The 25,406-nt window shown below is 39.8% G+C and overlaps 1 protein-coding gene across 1 annotated transcript in view; it reads right to left on the reverse strand.

Moving 5' to 3' along the window:
• Positions 1 to 17,596, reverse strand: part of GNB4 (G protein subunit beta 4) — a 33,057-nt gene extending 15,461 nt beyond the window's left edge. The window contains exons 1-2 of the mRNA XM_062582229.1: positions 17,473 to 17,596; positions 628 to 727 (exon numbers count right to left, since the gene is read on the reverse strand). Coding sequence (XP_062438213.1) covers positions 628 to 684 — 57 coding nt within the window. The 5' untranslated portion in view covers positions 685 to 727; positions 17,473 to 17,596. The remainder of the gene's footprint in view (positions 1 to 627; positions 728 to 17,472) is intronic.
• Positions 17,597 to 25,406: the final 7,810 nt, after the last annotated feature.

The following is a 25,406-nucleotide window of genomic DNA, read 5'->3' on the forward strand; positions in this document are numbered from 1 at the left end:
ACAAAAGACAATGACTTTTGAAGATTCTTGCGCTTACTACACTGAAACAGCTCCCTGGTAAATTGACTTGATGCATGGCAGTTAATGCTCAATTATCTACAATGAGTATTTTCAACAAAAAGAATAGTGCAAGTAGGAGGATCCACATGTCAAAAATAAATTCATCGTGAAACAAAGAAATGAGGCCTGTAGAAGTGATACCTACCCTGGAAAGTTTTCCCTCACACTGTGATTTGATCTGTGTACGTATCAAGAAAAGTGACAATACAGTGGTCAGTAGTAGTAGTTTCAGTGCAGAAATAAGCTTTCCTAATACTCTTGATCTCAACTTGTTGGGCCTAGGTCCTAGCAATTTGCTGCTTTTTTCCTTTTTCTTTTTTATTCCCCCCTACAAAAATGCACAAATGCACACATACCTAGTGACAAAATACACACTAAACAGGGAAAAAATACACACACACACTCACACTATAGGAAATAAAACATTTTATCCAGAAATATTATGAACGGAGTTTCGAAGGCTTTCTCTTATTCAAACAGCAGCATGTGACAGATACAGTCTTTATGCTTTATTCCTTTGAAGTAGAAACTCTGTCGTGAAGAATAAGGAAGGAATGCAATTCTTACTCTAATTTGATTTCGCAGCTGCTCTGCCTCCTGCCGTAACTGTTCCAGCTCACTCATCTTCTTCAATCGGTGTTTCTCACACTACACTGGTGAAGAAAACCTGCCAATGAGAGAGAAGAAAAAATAAGTTTAAATATCACTTTCCCCTTTTTCCCTTTTTTCTATTATTTTTTAGCTCTATACATATATTGATTCTGCCCTTAAAAAGGCTTCCAAATAAATATTCCCTTCAGTAGACTGTCTACAAAATTTAGCAAGATCTAAGTTATTTATATTCCTGGCTTACCATGAAAAGTATGGCCAATTTGAGTATATTTTGAATATTGAAGCAACTGTCAACAGGAACACTTGCCGTATTTTATTTTATATGTGTGTGTGTATGTGTGTGTGTGTGTGTGTATATATATATATATATCTGTGTGTGTGTATATTGATATATATATATATATCAGCAAGTGCATCTGTAGCACCATTAGCCACCTCCAACTTGTAAGAACATCAGATTTCACCCCAAGGTGGCAACACAGAGCAAAAACTGCAATGCTTGCCTTAAGCATTTAACTTTAAGCTCAACAGTGTTATGACACAACCATCTTTGTGCAAGACATCCAGAGAATGCTTCTGTTTCATTAAAGGTGGAAAGCTTTAATCTTAGACCAGAGATGAAACGTAAGCTTCCTACAGTATCCGTATTTTCTTCGAGCAAGTCACAACGATTGCATTTTGAAAGTACCCACAGAGTAAGAAGGGATAGCAAAGATGAAAACATCCATAAAAGCATCTTCATGGTGGTGCAGCCTGCAGCAGCCTAAAGCTGTTCTTGTCTGAACAAGGACTCAATGTAATCTCAATAAAAAGGTCAACAAATAGCAAGAGTCTTCATTATTTGTTGAACAGTTTTCTCAGAGCAGTTTTCCTTTATCCTTAATAGAACAGTGCAGTCAAGTAACAGTACCGAGACCTTTCAACTCTATTCACCCATCTCTAGCTTTCAATATCCTCCCAGCTAAAGTAAAACGAACCAGCATCTTGTTCAAGAACAAGCCAGGCGCTTGCTTGTTCTATCATGAAAAATGCAAACACATCAGGAACATTAGTATTTTTTCTTCTCTTACATCATCTAAAAACTCCAACACACTTCCGGCTTAAAGAAGAAGAAATTAAAAAAATGAAAATTAAGAGAAGAAAGGAAAGTAGTGGGGAGAAGAAGCTATTAAAATATATGCTAAATATTCAGTTTAAACATGAGAGCCAATACAGCAATGTCCACCCAATTTAGTCCACCAAAACCAGTCAAAAAATAGGAGGAAAAACGACTACAGAGGTGTCTGTTGTAGATCTCTAGGCAAATCCCTCTATTTGGTCCAGCTATCAGTTCTTTGCACTTCAGCATTGACATTTTCCAAAAGACAAATTCTGGAAGGTTTTTTTCTGTCTATAAAGAGCAGCATTTTACAAAGATGTTAGAGTGAAAGCTTTTGATTCAAAATAACTTACTAGAAAGATATTCACCTTGGACTGTCTTACAGCTCATGTTAAGTGAGAGCTATGGAACTTCCTGCTATTCAAGAAGGGCTCCCCACCACCACCAAGCCTGGATCTCCACGCTTTTATACAGCACAAAGTCCATTTAACAACAAAGCCAGAAATGAAAAAAAAATGGATCAACTCTGAATCAAAATGTGTCATAACCGGCAAGAGCACAATGGTGACTAGATGATCTAACCAGTATTTTCACTATGCATAGGCAAACTATAAAGTTCAGAGTTTAACCTTCCTTAAACCTACAACTCTGTTCAACTACAAAGACATTAATTACAATCCACGAGATATCTCAAGTGACTGCTTTATTTGTCATCAACTTCCTAATTCAGAAGCCCAGACTATTTTAATACTGCTTACTGTAAAGTTGGCATAAAAGAAGTAATCAACACTAACGTCCACTGCAAAAATGAAGTATTAAGAACCGTAATCACTTTAGCAGGCAAGCTAATCACATGCCTTTAGAGTCTTTGAAGTTTAATTACAATTTTAATACACCTGATTGGGATACTAAACCTCTATACCTATACGAAATACAGACCCACTTTCAGTTCTGATAGTTTCAACTGACCCTTTTTAAAAAAAATGTTTCCCCTTCTTTCACTCCAGAACCCACACAAAGGTAACAAAGACAAAACAACAGATTCCAATGTACATAACAAGCAAGCCAAGATGCCTGCCAAAGCTGCAGCAGTCTTGTACGCTATTTTCAGCAGTGGATAAAAAGATTCTTAATAGAAAAGCTGATATGTCTCTAATCTTCAGAGCAGGAAAGTCAGCTTCTGCCCTACAATGTGCCATGTACTTCAGTGAAAAGTAACCCTGAAGCAGAAAATAAATTGTCATTAAAAAAAGTGATGTAACTATTACCTGGAAGCATGCATTGCTGTCACAAGTAGTTACAGTCAGGGTAGCTTTCTTCTGGTAGGTAGAACTGTGAGCCTACTAGAAAACAGCTGTGACATGATACTAGCACTAATACTGATGGCTTTTCTGCACTTCAGCCATAAAGTCAGTGTTAGCGACATTATTAATATCAGTATTATTCCTCATTAATGCCATTTCTGTGTGAGCCAGCTGTACCAGCAGCTAAACAGCTGTTAAGTTTTAACAGCTTTAAATTGTGTTAAACCTGTACAAGTTTCTGCATAGACATAACCCAGCTTCAAAACCCTCCCCATCCACCCATCCTCGTTTTAAAAATCAATTTCTAAACAAATTAAAGGACAATGAGTAACCCCCTGATCTTCAAGTAACCTTTCAGAAGATCACTGCTTTGACTAATTAAGTCCTAGCAGTTTCACTATAGTTTAAAATTCACAAGGTCATTACAGGGTTTCTACTCAGCAGAAATGTATCAATGTTTCAAGTTCAATCTATATCTGAATGAATACAACAGCTTCTAAATCCTGATAGGATTCTACAAAGTATTCCAGATTATTCTTAAACTCAATTATTCCAGTTTTAAGTATTAAAACATATTCCCAGTTTGCAGTAGCTGAACAGCGAACTTAAGCTATGTATAACCACAATGATACTACAGCAATCAGAGTGCACAGCTTAACTATCAAACTGAAGTGGGTCCCAAATTTCGTTCTCCTCGCTTTATGAGGTTCTTGCTACAACCACTCGTATGTTCAAACGACCACCCACCATAAATTGGGCCAGATACATCCACTTGAGACTTAATAGAAATAAATAAATAAATAGAAATTTAAAAAAAAGACACCATGCACTACTGGAAGATGTCCACAGGAAATTAAAGAAGTTGAAAGGGTAAGGAGTAGACTGTCATGGACTGGTTTCCTGATACACAATAACTCAGCAAGTAGTGCATCCAAACTACTGTCAAACTACAGCAAGAACCTTTTACTGAGTGCCATGATCTTGACAGCAATGCAGAAGATAAGCCCATGCATGGGCTTTATGCGCTCAGGTAGAGCTCTGTCAGCTATTTTAATGCTTCTGATGCTACAGTGAGGCAATTAAACAAGAGAAAAAGAGAGGAAGCCCTAGCTAAGGAGTTGCATGTGTAGACCATCATCAGGATCAGATTTACTTCTTGTAATATTGCTTCTAAGCAGACCAGTGAAGTGACCAGTGAACCCTGGCAAGAACACAGGACCGAGATGACTGGCAGTACTGGTAAATCAGAGGCAGCATCCTATGAACCTGTCATCAGTGTGGAGGAGTTATCACCACAACCTTGAAGTGTGCCTTTTCCAAACGCTACCAGTCAGTTAAAAACAACTTGGTTTGTCAGATTAATTGTTGGGACTGCAAAGAGCACGGGTTATCTCTACAACAAATCTCACACAACAAATTACTTGAAATTTCACTTGGATTCAACTCTGATCTGCACGAGGGTTATAGAGAACACATGCCTATTCTTTTCCCCTTCCAAGAAGATCAAAACACTGGCAATAAGGAGCATTTCTCCACAGCCTGGAAAACTCTTCGTTACAACCATGTGGACTTCTGCTTGCACCCAGTTCTACAACACTCGGAATTCAGATGCATGCACAAGGCAGGCACGTACTCCCATGCCACTATGAGTAATAAAGAAGTCTGCATTCCTCTTGTCATCTCAGGAGACAGAAGGTAAAATAAAATATTTAAAAGATAAACCAGTCAGAGAAGTAAGTACTTAGACGGAGGGGAAGAAAAAATTACCTTACCCTAAGTGCAGAGTATCAACACAACCTGCCTTTCAACAGTTGCAAGTAGAAATCCTTAGAGAAAAGCTAGATGCCTCTCCTCAAACACATTTCACGATGTGCATGATGTATGATTAATAGTATCATCTGCAACAGCAAAGAGGCCTTGAGGTAAAGGGCAACAGGAAGTGGAAAAACTTTATTAATAATATTGATAGCTAGAGGGTGCACTACCGCAAAATATCCAGGCAATTAAGAAATGGGGTCAAGGACACAACATGCTTCCCATTAGAGGCCAACAGCATAGGGAGCTAGTTGTGAGTAATAACTGTTGTGTAACCAAGAAGGGCCATCTTTGCTCTCATAACAGCAATGTCATTTACAGGCTGAACTGTACCTCAATGTAATTTTTCTCAGCAGATTTTTACTCAAGTGAATTTACTGATAGCAAAGTAAATGGCTTCCTGAGGGAAAATAATTAGCTAACATTCTGCAGTATATTTAGTGTCAAGAAAGCCACTGGCCAGCTCAAGTGCTTCACAGATAATTATCCCTTACACTACTCCTGATTCACTAGTTGCTAACAGCCTAATTCTTCATTATATGGGAAGGTAGTGGCAAATTACCATAGGTTCTTGTCTCAAAAGTTACTTTCTCTGTAATACCAAGACATTTTGAGTGGCACACCACTCTTCCTTTTGCTCTGAACTTAATGTTCAAGAAGCTCATTACAAACAGGGTTGAGGAATCATCAAGTCCAGAACCTCTAAGGTAATCTGCCCTGAAGCACAAGAGGACAGTGTCCACACATGTTGGGTGGCAGAGATTTTGTATGCCAAAAAGGGAACTCCTGACTACCCTTAACAGTGAAACGGAAAGCTGAGGGGGAACACACAAAGAGCAGACTCAGCCCTGGAAAGCCAGGAAATGGGCTGATCTTTGGCAGATTGCTTGAAACAGAATAGTCAGACACATAATGATAGGAACCTTACGTTCTAAGAAGTACAGCTATTTCTGGTCCAGAAAAGATTTCTTAACATCTTAGTCTGTAAACCGTAATTTAGTTTCTTTTTTAAAAAAAAGAAAGAAAGAAAGAAAAAAAGTGTTTTCACTTGCCACAGCAAGCCAAGCTTATTCCCACATAACAGCTCCATACAGACAGGAGAAAAAACTAACACACTAGAGAAGGGTAAATACACCCCTCCCCACAAGAAAGTGTTGCTATTTCTGTACCTGCTATAGACACTAACAAGATTGCAAAAAAACATTCCGTCTGACTGAATTCTTAAAAGCTATCCATTAAAAGATATTTAGGCAATAACTTTATTTTACATAAAAAAAAACAGTCTTGAGAATTCATATAAGTGATTAGCCAAACATATCAGCTCTAAGTTTTTAAACTCATGAAATAAGATCTCATATGCAATAAACACATCGGAGCAGAAAGACAGACATGAGGTTTCACACAGCTTTCATGTGATCATCCCCACAAGTGATCACACAGGTGGCTAAACATAAGGAATGCTAACTATAGCACTTTACTAAATATAGGAAAAAGACACCAAGAGATACTCCAGATCTTTTTTAAGTGAGCTATATTGGTAACTCGCTTACACAAACTCTGGCTTCAGTCCAGCTAACCATTATATGTTGAAGTTGCTTGTGTAAAGTTATCTGCTCGTTTTCAGAAAACTGATGACAGTGAGTGCGTGTTTTGCTGTCTAAACAGTGGTAGAAGATGGGGTTCCTGCTACAACGCTGAACCCTTGCAGCATAAACAGAAAAATAGTTTATAGGTTCTAATGTGCCAAAGAGAACAACAAAACAGTTCCTCATTCAGTGAGACTTGGGCAGATTTGCCCACTCATTTGTGTCTCCCCAAAGCCATGAACAGAGAAGAAAACAGTACCAGGCTATTTTGCAATAGTCTGAATGGATTTGACATATTCAAGAACAGATTCAAACTATCTAACTTTGACACAATGGCCAAACGTGTCTTTACTTATGTAAAGTAAAATCTCTGTCTGCTTAAAAACTATTTAACATTGATGCATCAATGTTGTACTGCAGTTGCATATCTTCACGTACAAAAAAGAGTACTTTGCTTGAAATTTTATGTACCATATTTACTGTGGTACGATTAAGGACAACACACAAACTCAATGAGGAAAATCACATATTTAATTACTTTTTTTCTACACTGTATCTTAACCTGAAGTTGTCTCCCCCTTTGTTTCTCAAAGGCTGTATCTCCTACTCAAGTTTCCAAAAACTCTGTGCTCTGAGTGGTAGCAGTATTATATTATTAAGCAAAGATGACAGAGCAAAGAGCTTTCATACAGATCAATTAATACAGTTACCAAATCCAGACAAAGGTGTAAGTTCAAATAACACTACATAAAGGCCAGAATTGTGCGCACATGTGTCTTTCTCTCATCCTACAAACTTTCCCAGTGCATCTTTTTCCTTATATCCCTAACATATTTTTGAGAGGTGCCACTTCACATTAGTTGCAGAGTAACATCTTAGACATTTCACTAAAGCAGAAAGTGATTAATTAACAAGTCACCATTTAGAAAACGAGCCTGAAATCCTAACCTGAATCTTTTCCTTAGGATTTAGATTTTACATTATGAGTTTGTGACTTCCAATACTTTATTACTCTGATTTCAAAGCCCCGAACAGGAGTTCTCCAGCATGTAACAAGCCTCCAGCTTGCCCAAGAACATAACAGGAAGCGAGCCTGGGTGCGACCTGGCTCTCTGAGGTCACCGCTATTGTTGCACTTCTGCACATTTTGGAAGTGTTTTAAAGCGATATGTCTCCATTACAGCTAGGGTACAAAAACAGGAAATAATCAACCAACGCCTCTCAAGAGGACGGGTATTAGCAGAACGTATATAAGTATCCATTTCTCTAACCGATACGTATACAGAATTTTAAGGACTCGCTGAAGGTACATGCACAAGATTTAAAGAATGGCTAGAAAGGACAGATTGCAAAAGAGACCGATGAGCAAACAGAAGTTAGCGGGATATGAATATAGTGTTGCCTCTTCATGTGCCAGCTCCTGCATGCTCTGTGCACTTACATCACCAGTACCACCCCACCCACTAACTAGCTGGAAGAGGTAGTTTTAAATCAACAATATTGCTCTCTCCCTCCTTCCTCAAAACACTTTGGACCCCTACATTTCATACATGACTTTTTACACATGTAAATACAGAGTTACTTGCTTGCAATTTTAATATAACATTGAAACAAAGCCTGCCAAAAAAAGATGTTTTCATTTACTGTAGTAACTACTCAGAGGTGCTAACAGAAGAAATTTGAGTCAGATAAATGTAAATATCTGACTTCACTTCACTACTGAAAGTATCCATCTCTAGTGAACCTAGCAGAGCAGAGAAAACGGCGCTCTAACGCATCTCGAAGCAGTGCTGTGGCATTTTGAACTCAATGCCATTTTAACAGCACAGCTGGCACTGCGCACGCCCGGCTTGCAAATGAGAAACCAAATCCACACACTGATCAGTTCTGACAGATTACACCACCCATCTCCACATTTGATCATTGGTTTGGTTAATGTTTCCATGGAAGACAAATAGAGTGACAAATACTAAAATTGTAAGAGCAGTCACAAAAGAGCCAGAGGAAATTGCAGTTGAGAAATTAGAGTGAAGTAATTCCTATTAAGTTTCTCCTTAAAAAATTATCAGTGACTTAATAAGACTTTTACCCTTCCCTCATATAGTACATTGACAGTTTACTGGGCTGGCATCTTAAGCCCATATGAGTTTTTTTTCTAAAATTCAACTTAGAATGCAAACCAAGTGCATTCATAGAACGTGCACAGGAAGTCCCTACTCCTCTTTGCCAACACACCCCAGATTCTAGAAAGAGATTTAAAAAAGTATTAAACAAAGCTAAAAGAAAGCATAGAAAGGAATTTAAGGAAGTCACCAACACTTTATAGTCCAAAAGAGCTGTTCTCACATCTTGTATTTGTTACCTCCATTCCCAGGCCAAAACTTCTCAGTACATAAGCAAAAATTTATTTTTAATTACACTCCCTGCAAAACTTTGTGATATTCAATTTATGTTGCCTTTCATGTCAATGCCTTTTCATTCTCCAGTGAACACTTGGTTCACAGACCACAGGATACTCCATTACTGAACAAATACTGGTTCTGCAATATAGAACGCCTAAGTGGCGAGAAAGATCTTGACACAAAAACATACAACCTCAAGAAACAAGACAGAGATGATATCAGTATAATTTTTCTCCTAGGGGATGGACAGATAGACAAACACACAGAACAAGCCACAGAACAGTATTATTTGCATCTTCAAATACTCAGCTATGCCTAGAAGTTATTCTAGTAGGTTTTGCTATCCATAGTGCGCTGCATGCAAACTGACGATCTGAAGCCATTTTTAAAGACCATTTAAATCTGACTCTGAACCAGACCGATTTGTTAAGGGGCTAGTACTTTGGTATTTACTGAAGTGGCACAGTACACTTGAGCTCTGAAGGATCAGGCAAAATGCTGTGGGGACCAACCAAAATGTTGTGCACAGAAAAGCTCATCTGGAGCCTACATGCAGCAAAGATTACTTAAACAGCCTCCTGTTTTCTAAGTATGAGCAGGCTTCACAATATGCACAAAATGCAACATGTTAACAACATTTTAAGGGTAAAGTCAGGGAAGGGCGAGAAGAAACACATTAAGAGAAACTAATACGGTCTACAGAACAAGCGTTTCAAATCTATGAGTGAGAAGACTGTTCGCTCGACCGAAATAATTTCTGGCTGACAGGTTTTTAGAGGTTTTGTTTTGTTTTTTTTGAAGTAGAGCATTCTGACACGCTCCAAAACCACAAAGCCCAGCAGTACCAGTTACACATACACATTGCTTCCTTTCAAATCTATCAGCTAACTTGGAAAAAAAGATGCATCTGATCTATACGTAGTCTTCGGCACCCTTCCCTCCTCCTCACCATTCAGCACCACACACACACTCCCATGGTACCGAAGTTACAGCGAGGCATTATGCAGCTCACATAATTATGCAGCTGTAACATTTAGCATACAGCTGTACTCTTTCACAACAAAACAAGGGGATATAAACATTTGGGTTTTGTACAACACTGATTATCCAAAGATCAGATAAAGCTATTGCCCTCAGGTCTAGTTTTAATTCTGCTTTTGGTTCACAATATGTTTTTGGTCAATTATTTGAGATTCTCGGCCACATAATTTTTAAGTGCTCTCTCAGACTAGACTTGAAGCTACTTAAGTAGATTTTTCTTTCTTTTTTTTTCTTTTCTTTTTTTTTCCTTCTAAGAGATATGTATTACTTCAGGCTTTTAAAATCTATTTTAAAACCACAGCTTTAGAGAGAGCCACCGAATGATTAGAAAACCTACACCAGAAAGTGAAAATCCTGTTTAAGTGCTGGTTTTGACCTCTACTGATGAAAGTACAGGATTAAGAATATGCAGACTGTACAACTACTTCAGGTAGTCATTTGTGATGAAGCATGATTTGCTACATTGAAAATATCCTCTTCAGAATTATTTTAATGCTTCTCATGTATTATTGCATTTTTTCAAAAGGTCATTTTCTACAAAAAAAAAAAAGAAATGATGCCAAATATTTAAGCAATACGCTATGTTAAGCAAGATGCTATCATCTGTTCTTGCACATCTTTTGCTTTTAAAATTTGTGATACATATACTCCCATTTTCTGAGTTTTCTTCACCACTTGTGACTAGAAAAAATAGTACAAAACGCTAAATATTCTTGAATGTCTGGTTTCAGAAGCTGAGCACAAAGCAAAATGCTATCTGACTCAATGCAAAAGCAAACATTAGCACTACCAATGAAACCCTCAAGCAATTTAACTGTTTGCTTAGGACCTTGCCCTTTTAGCTGTGAGATTTACTACTAAGGTCTATAATTCAAGGCCACAACATTTCTGTAGAAACTGAGAACAAAAAATTGCTCAAGCTTCAGAATTAACACCACTAGGTGAAAAACTCAGTTTTCTTTCTTCATCTCTTCCCTTTTTTAAAAAATGCATGTTTTTGCTCTCGATGCCCATCTCTGCATCTGTAGCAAACTATGATAGATGAGCAAAAACCTGCTTTAACGGCTTCCTGTCTCCACCTACCCGACCTTCCCCAATTAGCTGCTTTTCAGTAAAGTCTGAGGAACAGCAATGAAGAGTAGACAGAGTTGTATATTCAACTGTAGTGTTCTTACTTTGAAATATATTTATCCTGCTGCGATTAAAAAAAAAAAAAATCCTACTCCCATTCTTGGGCTGCTTCTTAAGAGTTTCCCTTTTTCCTGTCACATTATCTTAGAGATCAATATTTTGTTTGTAGGACAAAACAATACAACTACAGCACTAGTTTTACTTCCTGGACACTTCATTCTGTATATTTTGGATTTTTTTTTTATTTAGACACCATATATCCAAGCTACTAAAAGAATCTAGAAAGAGCAACGACAATGGAGAAGTTTCTTGCCTAATAAGTATTACTCCACAAAGGTATAAAAATAAAATAAGGCGTTTAGTAACAATAGTTCATATAATTCTCCTCAAATGCAAACATAAAAAGGTATATGTACATATATAAAATATATATGTGTGTGTGTGTAACTATTTTTAGGAAATCTTAAGTTTTTCACAAATTCATTTTAAACAAAACCCAGAAACAAGGAAAAAACTGAAGTGCATTAGTAAATTAGTCAAGATTAAAGTAAACATTGGAATAATAGAAGACATAGAAGGACAACAGAAGACTCAATTTATAAAATTTTGTTTTAACACTGTATACAAAGTCAACACTCTTAAAAAATCAGAAGCTTCAAAACTATGCTGGCAAACATGAAACCGTAAGAGTCCAGATAAGTTAATTCCATTCTAATTCTTCAATACAAAATGCAACAACACTGCCATGTGCACTGCTGCTTCTCCTCTAGCACTTCTGGGGATCCAATATCCCTGCTACATCCTCACTACCTATCCAAAGGAAGAAAAGCAGTACTAACATCACCCACAGTTCCTTCAAATTGTAGAGCATCTAGATCCAATGTCTTCTTGGAAACGTTACCATGCTGTTTGCTGAACCCTGCCTATTTCTCCGGATGTTGAAAGTGCCACAAAACTTGATTAACTCTGCTACTTCCTTTCCTTCCCCCACCAAAAGGTACGTATAAAGGAGTCCAGTTCACACTCTAGCATGGCAGTACAAGATAAATACATTTGCTTACACCTAATTTGTATTTTTGGAAACATTTTAAAAATAAAACAAGTCTATCTAAAACTTAACATAGCATACTTTTTTTTTTTTTTTTTTTTTTTTTTTAGTACTCTGACATTACATTGCACTGTCAAATCTTAAAGTCAAATAATCAAAACTGATTGAAGTCACCAGAGGCTCTAAAATTACTGAGTGTTAAATCAGATTTTGACAAGAGTAGCACTTACATATGCAATTTGAATATTTCTTTCAGCTTATTAATGATTAAGTTCAATCTAAATCAAGAATTGAAATAAGGGAAAAATTATGTTTTCCAATCTTAGCATAAAGTAAGTTTATGTGAACAAACACTTAAAGCATTCAGTCAGGAGACAGAAAAATACTGCCTCATTTCAACTATAATTTTAACAAAATCAACTTTAAATACTAAACGTGTTATAACAATATTATGTACTAGGATAAAAATCTTTAGTTTTAACGTAAGACTTTAAACTGCATACAAATATCACATAAATTATATTCTAATTTCCAATTAGAAAATGATATTAATATAATTTACATTAGGAATAATTGCTGATGTAAAAAAAAAAAAAAAAGAAAAAAGAGAGCAAGAGAGAGAGAGAGAGAGAGAGAGAGATACAGGGCACCAGAATTTTATATAAAAATTAACCCAAGAAGAAACAAATTATCAAATTATCCTGAAACTGCTTAGGCACTCTGTGCAGGTTAACTCAAATCCAGAAGCAGTACTGACAAAGCAGGTGAACATGACTTTATTGCTTCTGGCCCTCAAGATGTTCAAATGCTCAGAGATCTCCAAAAAGGCTTCCATAACTCTCAAAATACTCCCCAAAGGAATAAACTCTAGGATTCTTTGCCAGTCAGGTCCATGCGACTGTTTCAGTACCAACAGCCACAGGACACGTCCTCTAATCCATGTGTGGCAATTACAGATTCTTAGGACAGTAATATAGTAAATACAATTTGCTTGGAGGGAACCCTTGCACACAGACTAGCAAACTGAATGCTCAACACTTGAGTTAAGTATACTATGAAAATGTCCAAGCATTGGACTCAAGATGTCCACCAGTTCCCGCCATTTATTGTGATGGGCTTATTTGCTCTTTTCAAAGACAGCAAAGAGCCACAGTCAGTCATCAAGAGTGGCTCCTAGATCTTCAATCTCTTAAGAAAGAAGTTCAACCCCAGGACTGATTGGATGATTTGGTTTTGTTCCTCATTTTAAATCTTACAAATTAATTTAAATCTTAACATTACTCAGCTCTTAATACTGTTTCAGAACAGTACTATTCACAATGACTCAAACATTTGGCTTATGCTGAAGGTCCATATGATTAATAGTTGTCCAAAATCCAACAAAAGGAAGAAGGGAAAAGTACAGCTTCTGCAAATTGGCAAAACCAGTTAGCCTCCAAATAACTAATTTTATTTAATAGCTTTAACTTGAAAGCTCTTTTTGCTCTATATTATAGTAAGGGCACTTCTTTCTCTCCTCTCCTTTCTAACTTTTTTCATGTGGAAATAAACTGGAAGAGTTGTAGCATTTGAACCAGAACTTGTTTTACAGTATGTCAGCATTTCACATACTTTTGGAAGCATAAGGGAAGTGAAACCAGTGATCTCTCTTCACTGAATAATACAACTATTTGTTATTTCATGTCTATCCATATTATTTAATTCTGTTCTTTATAAACCTTCAGCCCAATCCTCAATCTTCTCCGTGTGATGCTTCTCCATATTTAACTATTGTGATTCATAATATCAGTACATCAAGTATCATAACAGGCATCCAAGCTGGCATCTATTCAAAACACTAAGTTCATCTCTTGGTCTTTTCCTTCAGACTCTCTGCAAAGATAGACTGCTTCACTGTTTACACACATTAACACAAGCCAAGAGCGAAGTGTTTGTGTTTTGTTTTTTGTTTTGTTTTGTTTTTTTTAAAGTTGCACCCCTATGAAGCTCTCTGCCCTAGTATCAATATCAGACCACAATCTTAAGGAAACAGCAAACATTTATGTTTTTCATGATCATTTGGCTTAGTGCTGTTTAGCATCTTTCACATAAATTCTATTACAAAACATTGAGTTGCAAAATAAAGATGTCTCATACAAAAATACAATAACAACTAAATTTAATTTACAGTTAAGATGAAGTGATAGGTCTGTAACTCATTAGCAGAAAGAAAAATTTTGATGGAACTTAAAAAATTTTTATTAGTAATATTATACATGCTTTCCAAAGAACAAGTTCTACACACTCAAAAACTGCATCAATCAGTGCATCGATATTCTCAGACAGTAATAAATAAAACCCGAATCTCTGCGTCATCATTGTCCCTCTCAAAGTATCTATGTTCCATGATCATGTATTACATATCAAGCCCAGATTTTGGATTTCTTACTAGACTCTTTAAAGCGACTCCTAAGATTAGAAACAATAAATCAAATGACTCTGTCTTTAGCAACACACAGTCTTAATTTATGATTCTATCAGAGAAGACAGTAACTGAGGAAGATTTAAAATACACTGCATATTATGTATTTTATTTCTTACTTCACCTTCAAGATCTTACATTCATAAATTTGGTGACCTTTTTAAAAGTTGCATAATATTCTAGCAAAACCTATGCTTAGTTCACAGTCAAAAGTATTCTTGAAAGGTTTTCTAATGAGGTTTTTAGGAGTGCTACGTTTTTCCTTACAAACTGTTTGGGAACCTAAAATACTTGGAAAAATTAAGTGCTAGATACATTATTACTCAACTAAAGAACATGAAGACATAGTCAAAACTTTCATTACCCAACATAAACATAGCAGATTACATTTGCAGCCAACAGTCTTCTACTTAACACTTAAATGACCTGAGCACTCAATCAAGACCAATTTTCCAAGCACTCATTTAATGATATCAATTCACAGAATACAGAAAAAGGCTTCCCTGTAACCTGAAGCCCAAGTTTTCATGATTTAATGGAAAAGAAATTTATTATTATATTGTTTTTATTCTCTCAAAATATTTATACTTTGTAACTCACCTACATTATTCATTTTACAGTTTTTTCTTAGCCCCTTCTTCCAACATAGATCAAGCTATCCTATGGCAGCACAGGTTAAATTCACTGCAATCTGTCTATACGATCATGCAAAAGAATCACAAACATCATAGAAAAAGCTTAAGAGCACCATCCCATTAAAAGACTTTCAGTTTTAAGGGTTGTCAGATGCTTTGTTTCATTTTAATTTGTTGATACAGATACGATCTTCATTAAAGTTCCTTCACAGTTTCCCAACTTTAACCAATAGTTCTAATATATCTGTCACTTTATCTGATTAATTACTATCTTTTTGGATCACTTTCAGTACTAATAGTAGAAATCAGAGTGTAGACTTCCTAAGGTCTCCCCGGCACACTCATGTAACTTTGCAGGCACATGCCTCCAGATTATTTCCACTGTTACCCCAACAGTCACCTACTCCCCAAAGGACTACCAAAATCTCTGGATTTTCTATTTATATTCAGTGAAGTATACCACATTCTGGAGAATGTATTTACTGCAGAAGCATCTGATGTGCAAGTGAAGCAAGGAAACCCCTATGAACCAGAATGAATCTGTGCTGACAAGTGGCAGAGGAGGAAAAACACCCAGCTACAATAGGGGAACCATTTTTCACAGAGAAATCGCTCTGATCTCTCAGTTCAGATTCTCAGTAGAAAACAAAATATTAAGCATAGAAAAGACTGAACTAAAACATAGAACTCTACTGGATATAAGAAAATCCTTGACTCAGAAGACTGTTTTTGTCTCTCCTAATACTTTTACAGTGAACTTGCAGAGGCTTAGTTACCTGTCTTTTCCCTCTAGACTCCCTGACACCCTTTTCCCTTCTTTCCTAATACTCCCTATACCTCCCAGAAGAGGAGAGCCAATATTCTTACTATCCTTTCAAGAACGAATCATATAAATAATTAAATTAAGTTCTACACATTTTTTCCCTTCAACTCATATTTAGGTTTGAGCCTACTGCGTTCCCATTTCAGAAACAAAAATAAGCCTGATAGTCTAAAAATTCATCCATTTTCCAACCTAAAATAATCAGCCTAATAAAAAACATGTCTATCCTCAAACTCCATATAATTAGCCCAAGATAAGCAGCTTATTTATGATTAGTTCATGTAATATTACAGCATAAACTAATCTCGTTGACTATGAGATATATGCAATTCACACTTTTCGGTATTTTTGATGAGGACAAAAGGTAAAAAATTTGTGCTGGATAACCTCGGTGACGAGCACCAACAGTAGCAGCAGGTTTTGTTAAAAAGAGAGAAACAGAGGCAGAAAGCAACAGCGTACCTGCGAAACACACCACAAAAAGCATCTAATGACTTTGCACTTTTCCTGAAGACCACGAGCACCTTCAGATTTATCCTTGCCGAAATGCGCACAGGCGCACACGGGTGCAGCTCGACCCGGCTGCCACGAAATGAATTTACTGAGGAAGTTTTCGGTGAGAGAAGGAAAGATTTTTTTTTTTTTTTTTTTTTTTTTTTGTGAGCCTTACCCTAGGTGTTGGCTACCCCCGGCCGTGCGAACGCGCCTCCCCAACCCCAGGCCCTGCCCGCTCGCAGAGGCCCGGCGCCGCTTTCTAGCTCTTTCCCGGACTCACCGTCGCGGACAGGCCCGGCCGCGGGGGAGCCAACGCCCTTCCCGCCGGCGGCGGCGGGGCCGAGCCCCGGCTCAGCCGGGCGGGCGGCGAGGCCGCGGTACCTGCTGGCGGCGGCGGCGCTGCCGCGCGGGCGCGGGCCGCTCCTCGCCCGCCTCCGCGCTCGCTCCCGCTGCGGCTGGGCTCTCCCCAACCACCGACACCGACACCACCCCCCCCCGCACACCCCCCCACCCCCCAGCGCTGCGGCGCGGTGGTACCGCCCAGGCCGCCTGCCCCTCCCCGCCCGCGGGAATGGTCCCGCCCGCGCGCCGCCGGCGGGCTGCGGGCACCGCCCCGCCCCGCCCCAGCCCGGCCCGGGGGGAGGCCGCGGGGGGGCGAGGGGGGGGGGAAAGAAAGAGGCCGGCGGGGACCGGCCGCGCCGGCAAGGCCAGCCCCGAGCGCCCGCCCCGCCGGCGGAGCGGGGGCTCCCGAGGGTCCCCCCGCCGCACCAGAAGTGAGGCCCGGGGCTCCCGAGCGGCCGCGCCGCGCCCGGCCGAGGAGGCGCCGCGGCGGCGAGGCGAAGGGGGTGGGGGGAGGGGGGAGCCGCCGCCCCGAGGCGGCCCGCGGAGCCCCGCGGCGCGGGCACGGCCGCCCGCCCGTCGCCGGGTGTCCCGGCCGCGCCGCGCTCGCCCGCCACCTACCCGGGGCGCCCGCCGCCGCCCGGGCGGGAAATACCTGCCGCGTCCCCGCCGCCGCCGCCGCGTAACGGTCCGCGCAGGGTGTCACCGCGCCGCCGCGTCCATGGCGCTCGGTCACGACGGGAGGAGCTCCTCCCCCCTCCCGCGTGGACTCCGCCAACGTGACGGGCCGTTGCCATGGCGGCGCAGCGCTGACGTCAGCGCGCTTAAAGGGCCAGCGCCCCGCGGCGTCGGGGAGCGCCCCGCGGCCAGGCCGCCCGGCGGCGGGGCGAGGCCCGGGGGCGCCGCCGCGGCCGCGGCCGGTGCCGGTGCGGCAGCCGGGCGCTGCCGTCAGCGCTGCGAGACAGATGTGAAGTAAAAGATGTTCAATAAAGCGTGTGTGTCAGAGCGATTTTGAGGCGGCTCCGGCGGCGCCGCCCTGTCCACCGTCCCGGGATGGGTCCGCCAGCACCGCCGAGCCCCACGGCTCAGGTGAAATATCCCACCTCGGTATCAGAAGTAGCGTAGGTAAAGCAGTCTGCGAGCCGTCCGTGAATTACTGATAAATGGCTCGGGGCTAATGGTCCTACACAGTGTGCACCACTGTACATGACCGGGTGCACTGCAATGAAACAGCCCGCTGCCTGCCTTAGGCTGCTCCGGGGCAAAAACGTTCGTGCACATCCCTTGGCTGACTCAGCTCTCAAACCTGCTACTTCAATACCTTTGTCCTGGTTGCAAAGTCTGCGTCCTGCCTTCCGTGGTACAATACATCTGTCCTCCGCGTATCCAAAGGACAGCTGTCACTCAGCAAGATGTTTACTCTGCATTTAATGGGTGATCACACGTAGCAAAAATCAACACAGAATGGTCTTGATTTTGATTTACTGTAGCTGAAGAGGAGAAAAACCTTTGAGTCACCATACGGCTGTAGAGGTTGCTTACTTATTAAGTGAGAAATCGGCACAAAAATAGTTCTCCCTTAAAACAAGCTCGTTCTCTTACATTTTTCTTAATTCAATTTTTGGATTTCTGAGTAGCGATTACTGACAAGATGTAGTCCTGAAACGAACACATCTTCTCTCATCTTTTCTTTTGAAACAGCTCTGGAAAATCACAGGCAGTAAATAAAACCTGCAGAAAAGTTCAGCTGATATTCAGGTAGTTGCACATTATGAAATTATCAGTTTCTGTCCTTCCAGTGGAGCAAATTAAAACATTTTATAAAAATTGCATAATTTATCCTCATGACTCATTTGGGAGACAGGGAAGTTTCTTCATTAGCAGACTGGGAAAATAAAGCACACAGGACATGACTCTCAGCAGGAGAACTCATGCAGGAGTGGCATTGCTGCAGCTGTGATAGTCCAAAGCTAACAGCAAGGCAAGGTTTGCAAGGAGAGGAATATCTTCTGTTAGACTTAGAGATACAAATAAATTAAGTTGCCTCTCCCTACAAAACACATCTCATCTATTGTGCAGTCTGTTTAGTCATTTATTACACAAAGAAGTTGTGTATTCCTAATAAAACACAAATCTCCAGTCCTGATAGTATCAATATTTTACAACCAGTTTTTATTCATTTCTGTATATGATCATTGGTTTCAAACACCGAACTCTGCTTTGCAGAATCAGTGCTACCACTAATGGACCTTTTCTTTTTCCAATTCAGGAATATGTTCTGTGTAAATTTAAAATTTACCTAAGGAATCAACTTATGCTGCAGAACAGCAACGCTAAGATAGTGGCATATGATTTCTTAAAATCAATATCGAGATCAGTTTCTTTAACATGTTCACAAGTAGACAAGGCTTTGAATGAGTTAGCACAGCCAACACTGCAACTTCCATTTCTGATACATTCAATGCTACTGGAGATCCCCAGTTCTTGGACCCCTGCCAGATGAGTCTAAAACATGCCTGATGGGAAGGTAGAGGAAGGGAACCTGTTTGGAGTTCGTGCTGATTCAACTGCAACTGAGAACCAACACCCAACCCAAGCCAACCAGCCAACCCCAATAGCTCCAGCAACACCCCAAGAACCGTTTGATCGAAATTTGGTGAAACACTGACACGCTGAATGGGTAACTAGGATGCAATGTTTTCTTAAAACAAAAACAAAAACAAAAAAAAACCTCCTCAGTCTTGGCAGGGTCTGAGACCAAAAGACATAAAGATAGACAGGCACACATACAATCTAAACAGCTAAAAATACCACTGAAGTCTATGCGCATTTCTTTCCCCAGTTCCAGGGAAACGCAGAGTTCATTATCAGGTTGGTACTTTCCATGTCCCAGAAAGGTCCCACATTTCATCAGCCCATTGTCTAATTCCTTCCCAAAACATTTCAGGCTACACATGATGTAATCATGTTTGTTCAGGAGACAAGTTAAAGCAAGAAAGCCAGACAACTAAGAGACAAAGATCCAGAGGGAATCCCCTCCACTGGTGTGACTTGGATCACACGACCCTTTTGAGCGACTTTAGGAAAGCAAAAGAAGGAATATATTGCTCATTCAGACTTCAGAATTAATTTATCAGTGCAGCAATGCACTTTCTTCACATCTCCATAATAGCAACACTGGCTTATTTTCATCATTGTTTCTTTCATTAGTTAAATCAGGACTCCTACTGCAGTGTGTACCCTTCTTTCCTTTTGTTTTGTCCTCATTCTTGGTTTAACTCTGACACCAGGTCCTACTACAGCAATCCAGGCAGTTATTCGGGGGGGTGTGCCAACCCACATCTTTTTCCCTTCACCTTTTCATCTTTCCCTGCAAATAGATGAATTAAAGTAGTGCTTAACCCCTTATTAGTACATGTGCCATCTCACATCGTTCTTTATTCAAGCCTTATGAATAGAGTTTTAAAAGCTCACTTGATGTACTGTTATATTTTAATTACTCTGTTGAACAGGATTACACATATTAGCTTTATATTCTATATATATATATATATGTGAAAACATGTGGTCCACCTTCAGGTAACCCTCCCTCCATTTCTTCCTAGATATGAAAGCAAGCATTTTACTGCTTTACTTTCAATCTCTTGTTTTTATTCTTATGTCTAACATTCCCATTTCAAGGACCCTTCACTGGCTCAGCTGTGCAACTGAAGCATGACAGATCATCCTTTGCTATTCTGTCAGCAGCTCTCCTTACATATGGGTGACCTTTCACAGTACCAAGGATCGGTGCTCTCTCTGCACACGAGCTGATGCTCTACATGAAATGCATCTAAGGTGGCAATGCAGTTCACACTGCGTAAGTGTCCCACCGCAGATGCACCAAAGCATTGTAGAAGCACATATGCAGAAAGTCACCTGGTAACCTTTTTGCCAGTCTCTAGAAGTCAAAAAAATAAAAATAAATAAACAACCTGCATGGAGACTGTTACTTGTTCACCACCAGCTCCAATCTTTGGATTGCTGCTTAATCTGGCTAGTGGAGGACAGTGTCCCTTCCGTGTTTTACTAGTGTCCTTATGCTACTAAGAGTGAATTTCAGTTCCTAGAGCTGCCAATCTAACACAATTCAGCTTTTATATCCACATGGTTATTCTCTAGGATCTAACGTAGTATCTAATAATATTTTCCTTATTCTTTAGGAGAAACAGCTGATGACAGAGATTTGGATTATTTTCTGAGGTCCAGCAAAATAACTGATAAATTGACACAGTTGGATCATTTTGCAGCTGTGGTTTGGAGTCTAGATTCCTGACTCTGGAGTGAGCCAGGTGACTCATCCTTTAAGGAGAACAACTGAACAATCACTGAATACTACGCAAATGGAAGAAAGGAGAGTGAATATACATATATATATATATATAGGTGCGTTATATATGGTCCTATATGTATATGTGTGTTTACAAATACTATCTATTAATATTTCTTTCAGGCAAAATGATAAAGGATATTTGTGGAAACACTGAAAGCGCTCATCATAAAAGAAGAGCAAAAAAGGTCAAATTGGCTCAAAAAGCCATTTGAGCTATACTGTTCTCTTCTAAGATAGACCAGTTGCAAGACTGAGAGATCACTACTGAGCAATTATTACTGTAATTTGCTTGATATTTCACCGACATTTAAAATGGCTAAGTGATGCCAAGGGCAATGCTCAGATTAATCACAGTGCTTCTGCACTTTCCTGATGCAGCAATCCAACCTACTTGTAAGAATGGCACAAGAGGTCTGAGAAAACAATAAAGCATCTTTTGGAATTTCTCTTGATTTCTTCTTGGAGGGGCAAAGAGAGGAAAGGAAATTTTGTATCTAAAACCTACACAGAAAATGTTATGAGTCCACCTACAAAGCCCAGGCCCAACGGATCGAGGCTCACAAAAGCTGTATCTCTCTAGCAGTAACTTCTCTTGAAATGGCCGGGGAAAGGACTCCACTCGACCAAGGGTGTGGGTGTGGAATTGTAATAGACACTTCCATAAACTGCTGTCTACTCAAATGTCCTGACATTGGCTGTCCGCCCCACTTTCAGCTGCAGAGAAAAAGCAGTTGAGAGGGGCAGGAATGACGAATATCCCTTTTCAACTCTCAGTTTGAAAAATCTCTCAACTCTATTCAGCCAAACATACCTCCTAACTATTATGAGCAGACTTTGCTAGATTTTGCTTTGGAAACTACATTTACTTTACCATATACCTAACATAATCCTAAATTCTAAGGATTTAACACTATGTGCAATGAGCAAACAAGAGCTAGTTAGTTACACGTGGAACAGCAAGCGATCACTTTTTGTGAGTTTTCAATTACTTCTTCACCAAGTGAAGAGCATAACGTACATTAATATTGTGCTCCAGGTATAAAATGGAATGAATGGAGATAAAAAAGAAAATCTGAACAGTCACAAAAGTAGCTTAAGAGAGCATTAAATAACTAAGATGGGCAGAGATGCAAAGAACACTGAAACTGGGAACGAAAGGAGCACTGATTTGCTCTGTCTGTTCAGAGATTGTTTGGTCTTTTTGTGGAAGAAGACTTGCAATTCTTAAGTTTTGCCATTTAACTTACAGAACTTCTGGTACCTGTAGAGCTTTATGGGCATGAAACAGGAAATCTGATTAAAGAGGTTGGGTTTCCAGGCCTACAGAGAAACAGAGATCATTTTTAATTAGCTTTCCAGCAGACCGCTGCTACTGTCTCTTAACCTGCACCAGCATCAGTATTGTTGCTATGATCCTCACCATTCCCGAGGAAAAACGGCTTCAGTTATGGGGAATTAATGATACTGCAAACGGCAATGGGGCCTATACAGAGAAAATACACTATTTCTATTGTGACCTGCAACACTTTAAAAGACTGTAAGCAATAAAAAAATATATATATATATATACTACTACTGTGTCCTACTGGACACTTTACTCAAATTACACTGTGGGGAGAAAACTTAGCGGGAACACTGAAGTTTAGGGAGAGAGCAATACGTATTCTCTGCAGCACTGGTTCAGTTCAGTACCATAACAGTGTCCCACAAGTTACTGGGAGTTGTTACTTCCATATCACATCTGTTAAATGGCTTGAACAATCTACATCTTCTCAGTTTTGTGGAAATTTCAAGGCTGAGATGTCTATAGCAGTTTGGATGTGAACATCAATGATGACTCAACGTTTTAGGCCTAATTCAGGAAAGGCAAATGGAGAATAGAGGCTTCTTGAGCTTAATCAACTTTAAGGAGCACACAAAACAAAACACTTGTTTTCATTTGTGCTTTTCTTTAGTAAATAGTACTAGTAGATTCTCAGTTCTTTTTAGTCAGAGCTTTTAAACTGTTCTTCAGCTACGAGTTTCTTTCTGTAGGAAAGCAAGACTTGGAGTGCCAAACAGCTTGCCAAGGAACCAATGGCACAGCCAAAATCAGAATTCAGATTGCCCGCCCACCTCCCCTCCTTCTACTCTCGTCACTGAGTAAATTATCCAACATGCAAGCTTTATAGACCGCTAGAGAAACAAGCAAACAAAAGATTGAAATTAAATATAAGAAAAGTGAAAATGACCAGCATGAAACTTCAAATAAGCAAAATGCAAAAAGAAACAGAAAAAGCATTATAAAATAAGACTAGAGAATACAGTAAAGAAATAATTTCCATCTTAATGCACGACTGCTTGTTGCGTGTTAATGATTTGCCTCACACACATAGGGCTTCTGTCCAAAACTCTGAATGAAAGCATTCATGCTCTTTGGTGTATCTTTTAGCAGAAGATATCAGCATTTCTTAGCCAAGGTGCTCCTTACTTCTCCTCATTTTGCTTGCTTGTTTTTCACCCTGTGTCATTTCAGCGCTGGTGAAAGCTCCAGCCTGACAGCCTCGCAGGCTGCTGTTCTCCCTTTACAGCAAAGGGAAGGATGTGCAGCGGGGCGGCGGAGGAAGCCTGCTACATGGGCACACAGCAGCACGCCTCTGTGCAGCTCTGCCCTGCACAAAATGAACCCACTGGCACGGGTCCGGCCCTCTTCACTAGCGAGTGTCAGCTAGGGACAACTGCAATACTGGCTTCTGTGATGCTTTTTCTGCTAGAAACTGGACTCGGGCACAGTTCACATCATCCATCAGGCTGTGCTTACATGGTAAGAGTTTCTAGTCGCTAATGACCTGGGGTGGCTTTGACTGGGCACCAGGCCACAGACAAGAAAGTGCCCCTAGACCATTACCAGCTCCTCTGAACCATTCAGACCTCTGTAGTGTTGGCAAAAAAGAGGCATTTTTAAAATAAAGCTTCTCACAACTGACAGAGAAGCGGTCGCCCACACACACACCTTATTCACTCACTGTACTGAACTGGCATTCCTTCAAGTGCTGGGAAGGACCCAGAGCTGCTGATTCAAAGACATCTGGAATAAGAACTCAAAAATTGAGGGGTTTTGTTCCTTTCTGGCTTCTTTCCTTAGCCCACTCTGCCTGCTGATACTGAATGTCAATAAGCAGAGCAGCAGCACCTTTGCAAAAAGTCCAGAGCATCTTGGCAAACACCAATAAGCATGTGAAAAAACAAGGTTTCTGTGACTCCAGAGAAGAAGGTTGAGGATGGTGGAGGCTGGGTGACAGACAGGGACAAAGGCTCAAAAATGGATTAAGTTATACAATGTTGTCTAAATGACAGCATACTCACAGGTATCTTTTGCAGAAGAGATTTCTAAATAATCCTAGTAGTGCATCCATGGCTAATTTTCAGAGGCATTTGCTTACATCAAATACCCTTGGAAACATTCCTGTAAGAAAATTGCCAGAATCAATTCCTATCTGCACTTGCAGAGAATTGTATCTTCTGTCAAAGGGGTTTTAACAAATCCAAAGCATTTCTCAAAAAAAGACAGCTGTATTTTTATTGAAGTCTCTGCCGTCTTAAAATTGACAACACTTGATGTTCAGTGCCATCTTGGAATGAGTAACAGCTCACAAGGTTATCAGGAAGCAGTTAGCTGTGCTTGGAACTATACCAGTCTAAGCAAGCAAATAGGAAAAAGGTGATTTGAATTCAACAGATTGTCTCCCAGCCTTTGATGGTCTGTGGAAACTGGATCACCTTAATCTTTTATAAATACCGCATAGCTGGGAATCTTTTTCCTTTGCAACCTGTCATTTTGATAGCTATGTTTGAAAAAAAAGAAAAAGCTGTTTTTCCTAATGATTACTATATGAAGCACTAAACGATTGCGCTTCTAATCTTTTTATTTTAGCAAGCAAACATCGTATTTATGATGTTGAATAACATTTTCAGGATCAATGAATGGAATATTTATACTCTAGAATTGTTTAAATTATCAGTATATCACCTTGAATCTTAAAAATACATATATCACTTTGAAGATACTAAGTCAAATTCTGCTTTAAGTTATATTGATTAAAATCAAACAACTTCACTTGCTTCATGAAACTTATTGCAGCTTTAAGCATATATGACCAGGATCAGAATTCACCTAATTTCTTGCACTGCTAAACAGAAAGAG

Source organism: Rhea pennata, chromosome 9 (genome assembly GCF_028389875.1).
Source record: "Rhea pennata isolate bPtePen1 chromosome 9, bPtePen1.pri, whole genome shotgun sequence".
NCBI classification, from domain to species: Eukaryota; Metazoa; Chordata; class Aves; order Rheiformes; family Rheidae; genus Rhea; species Rhea pennata.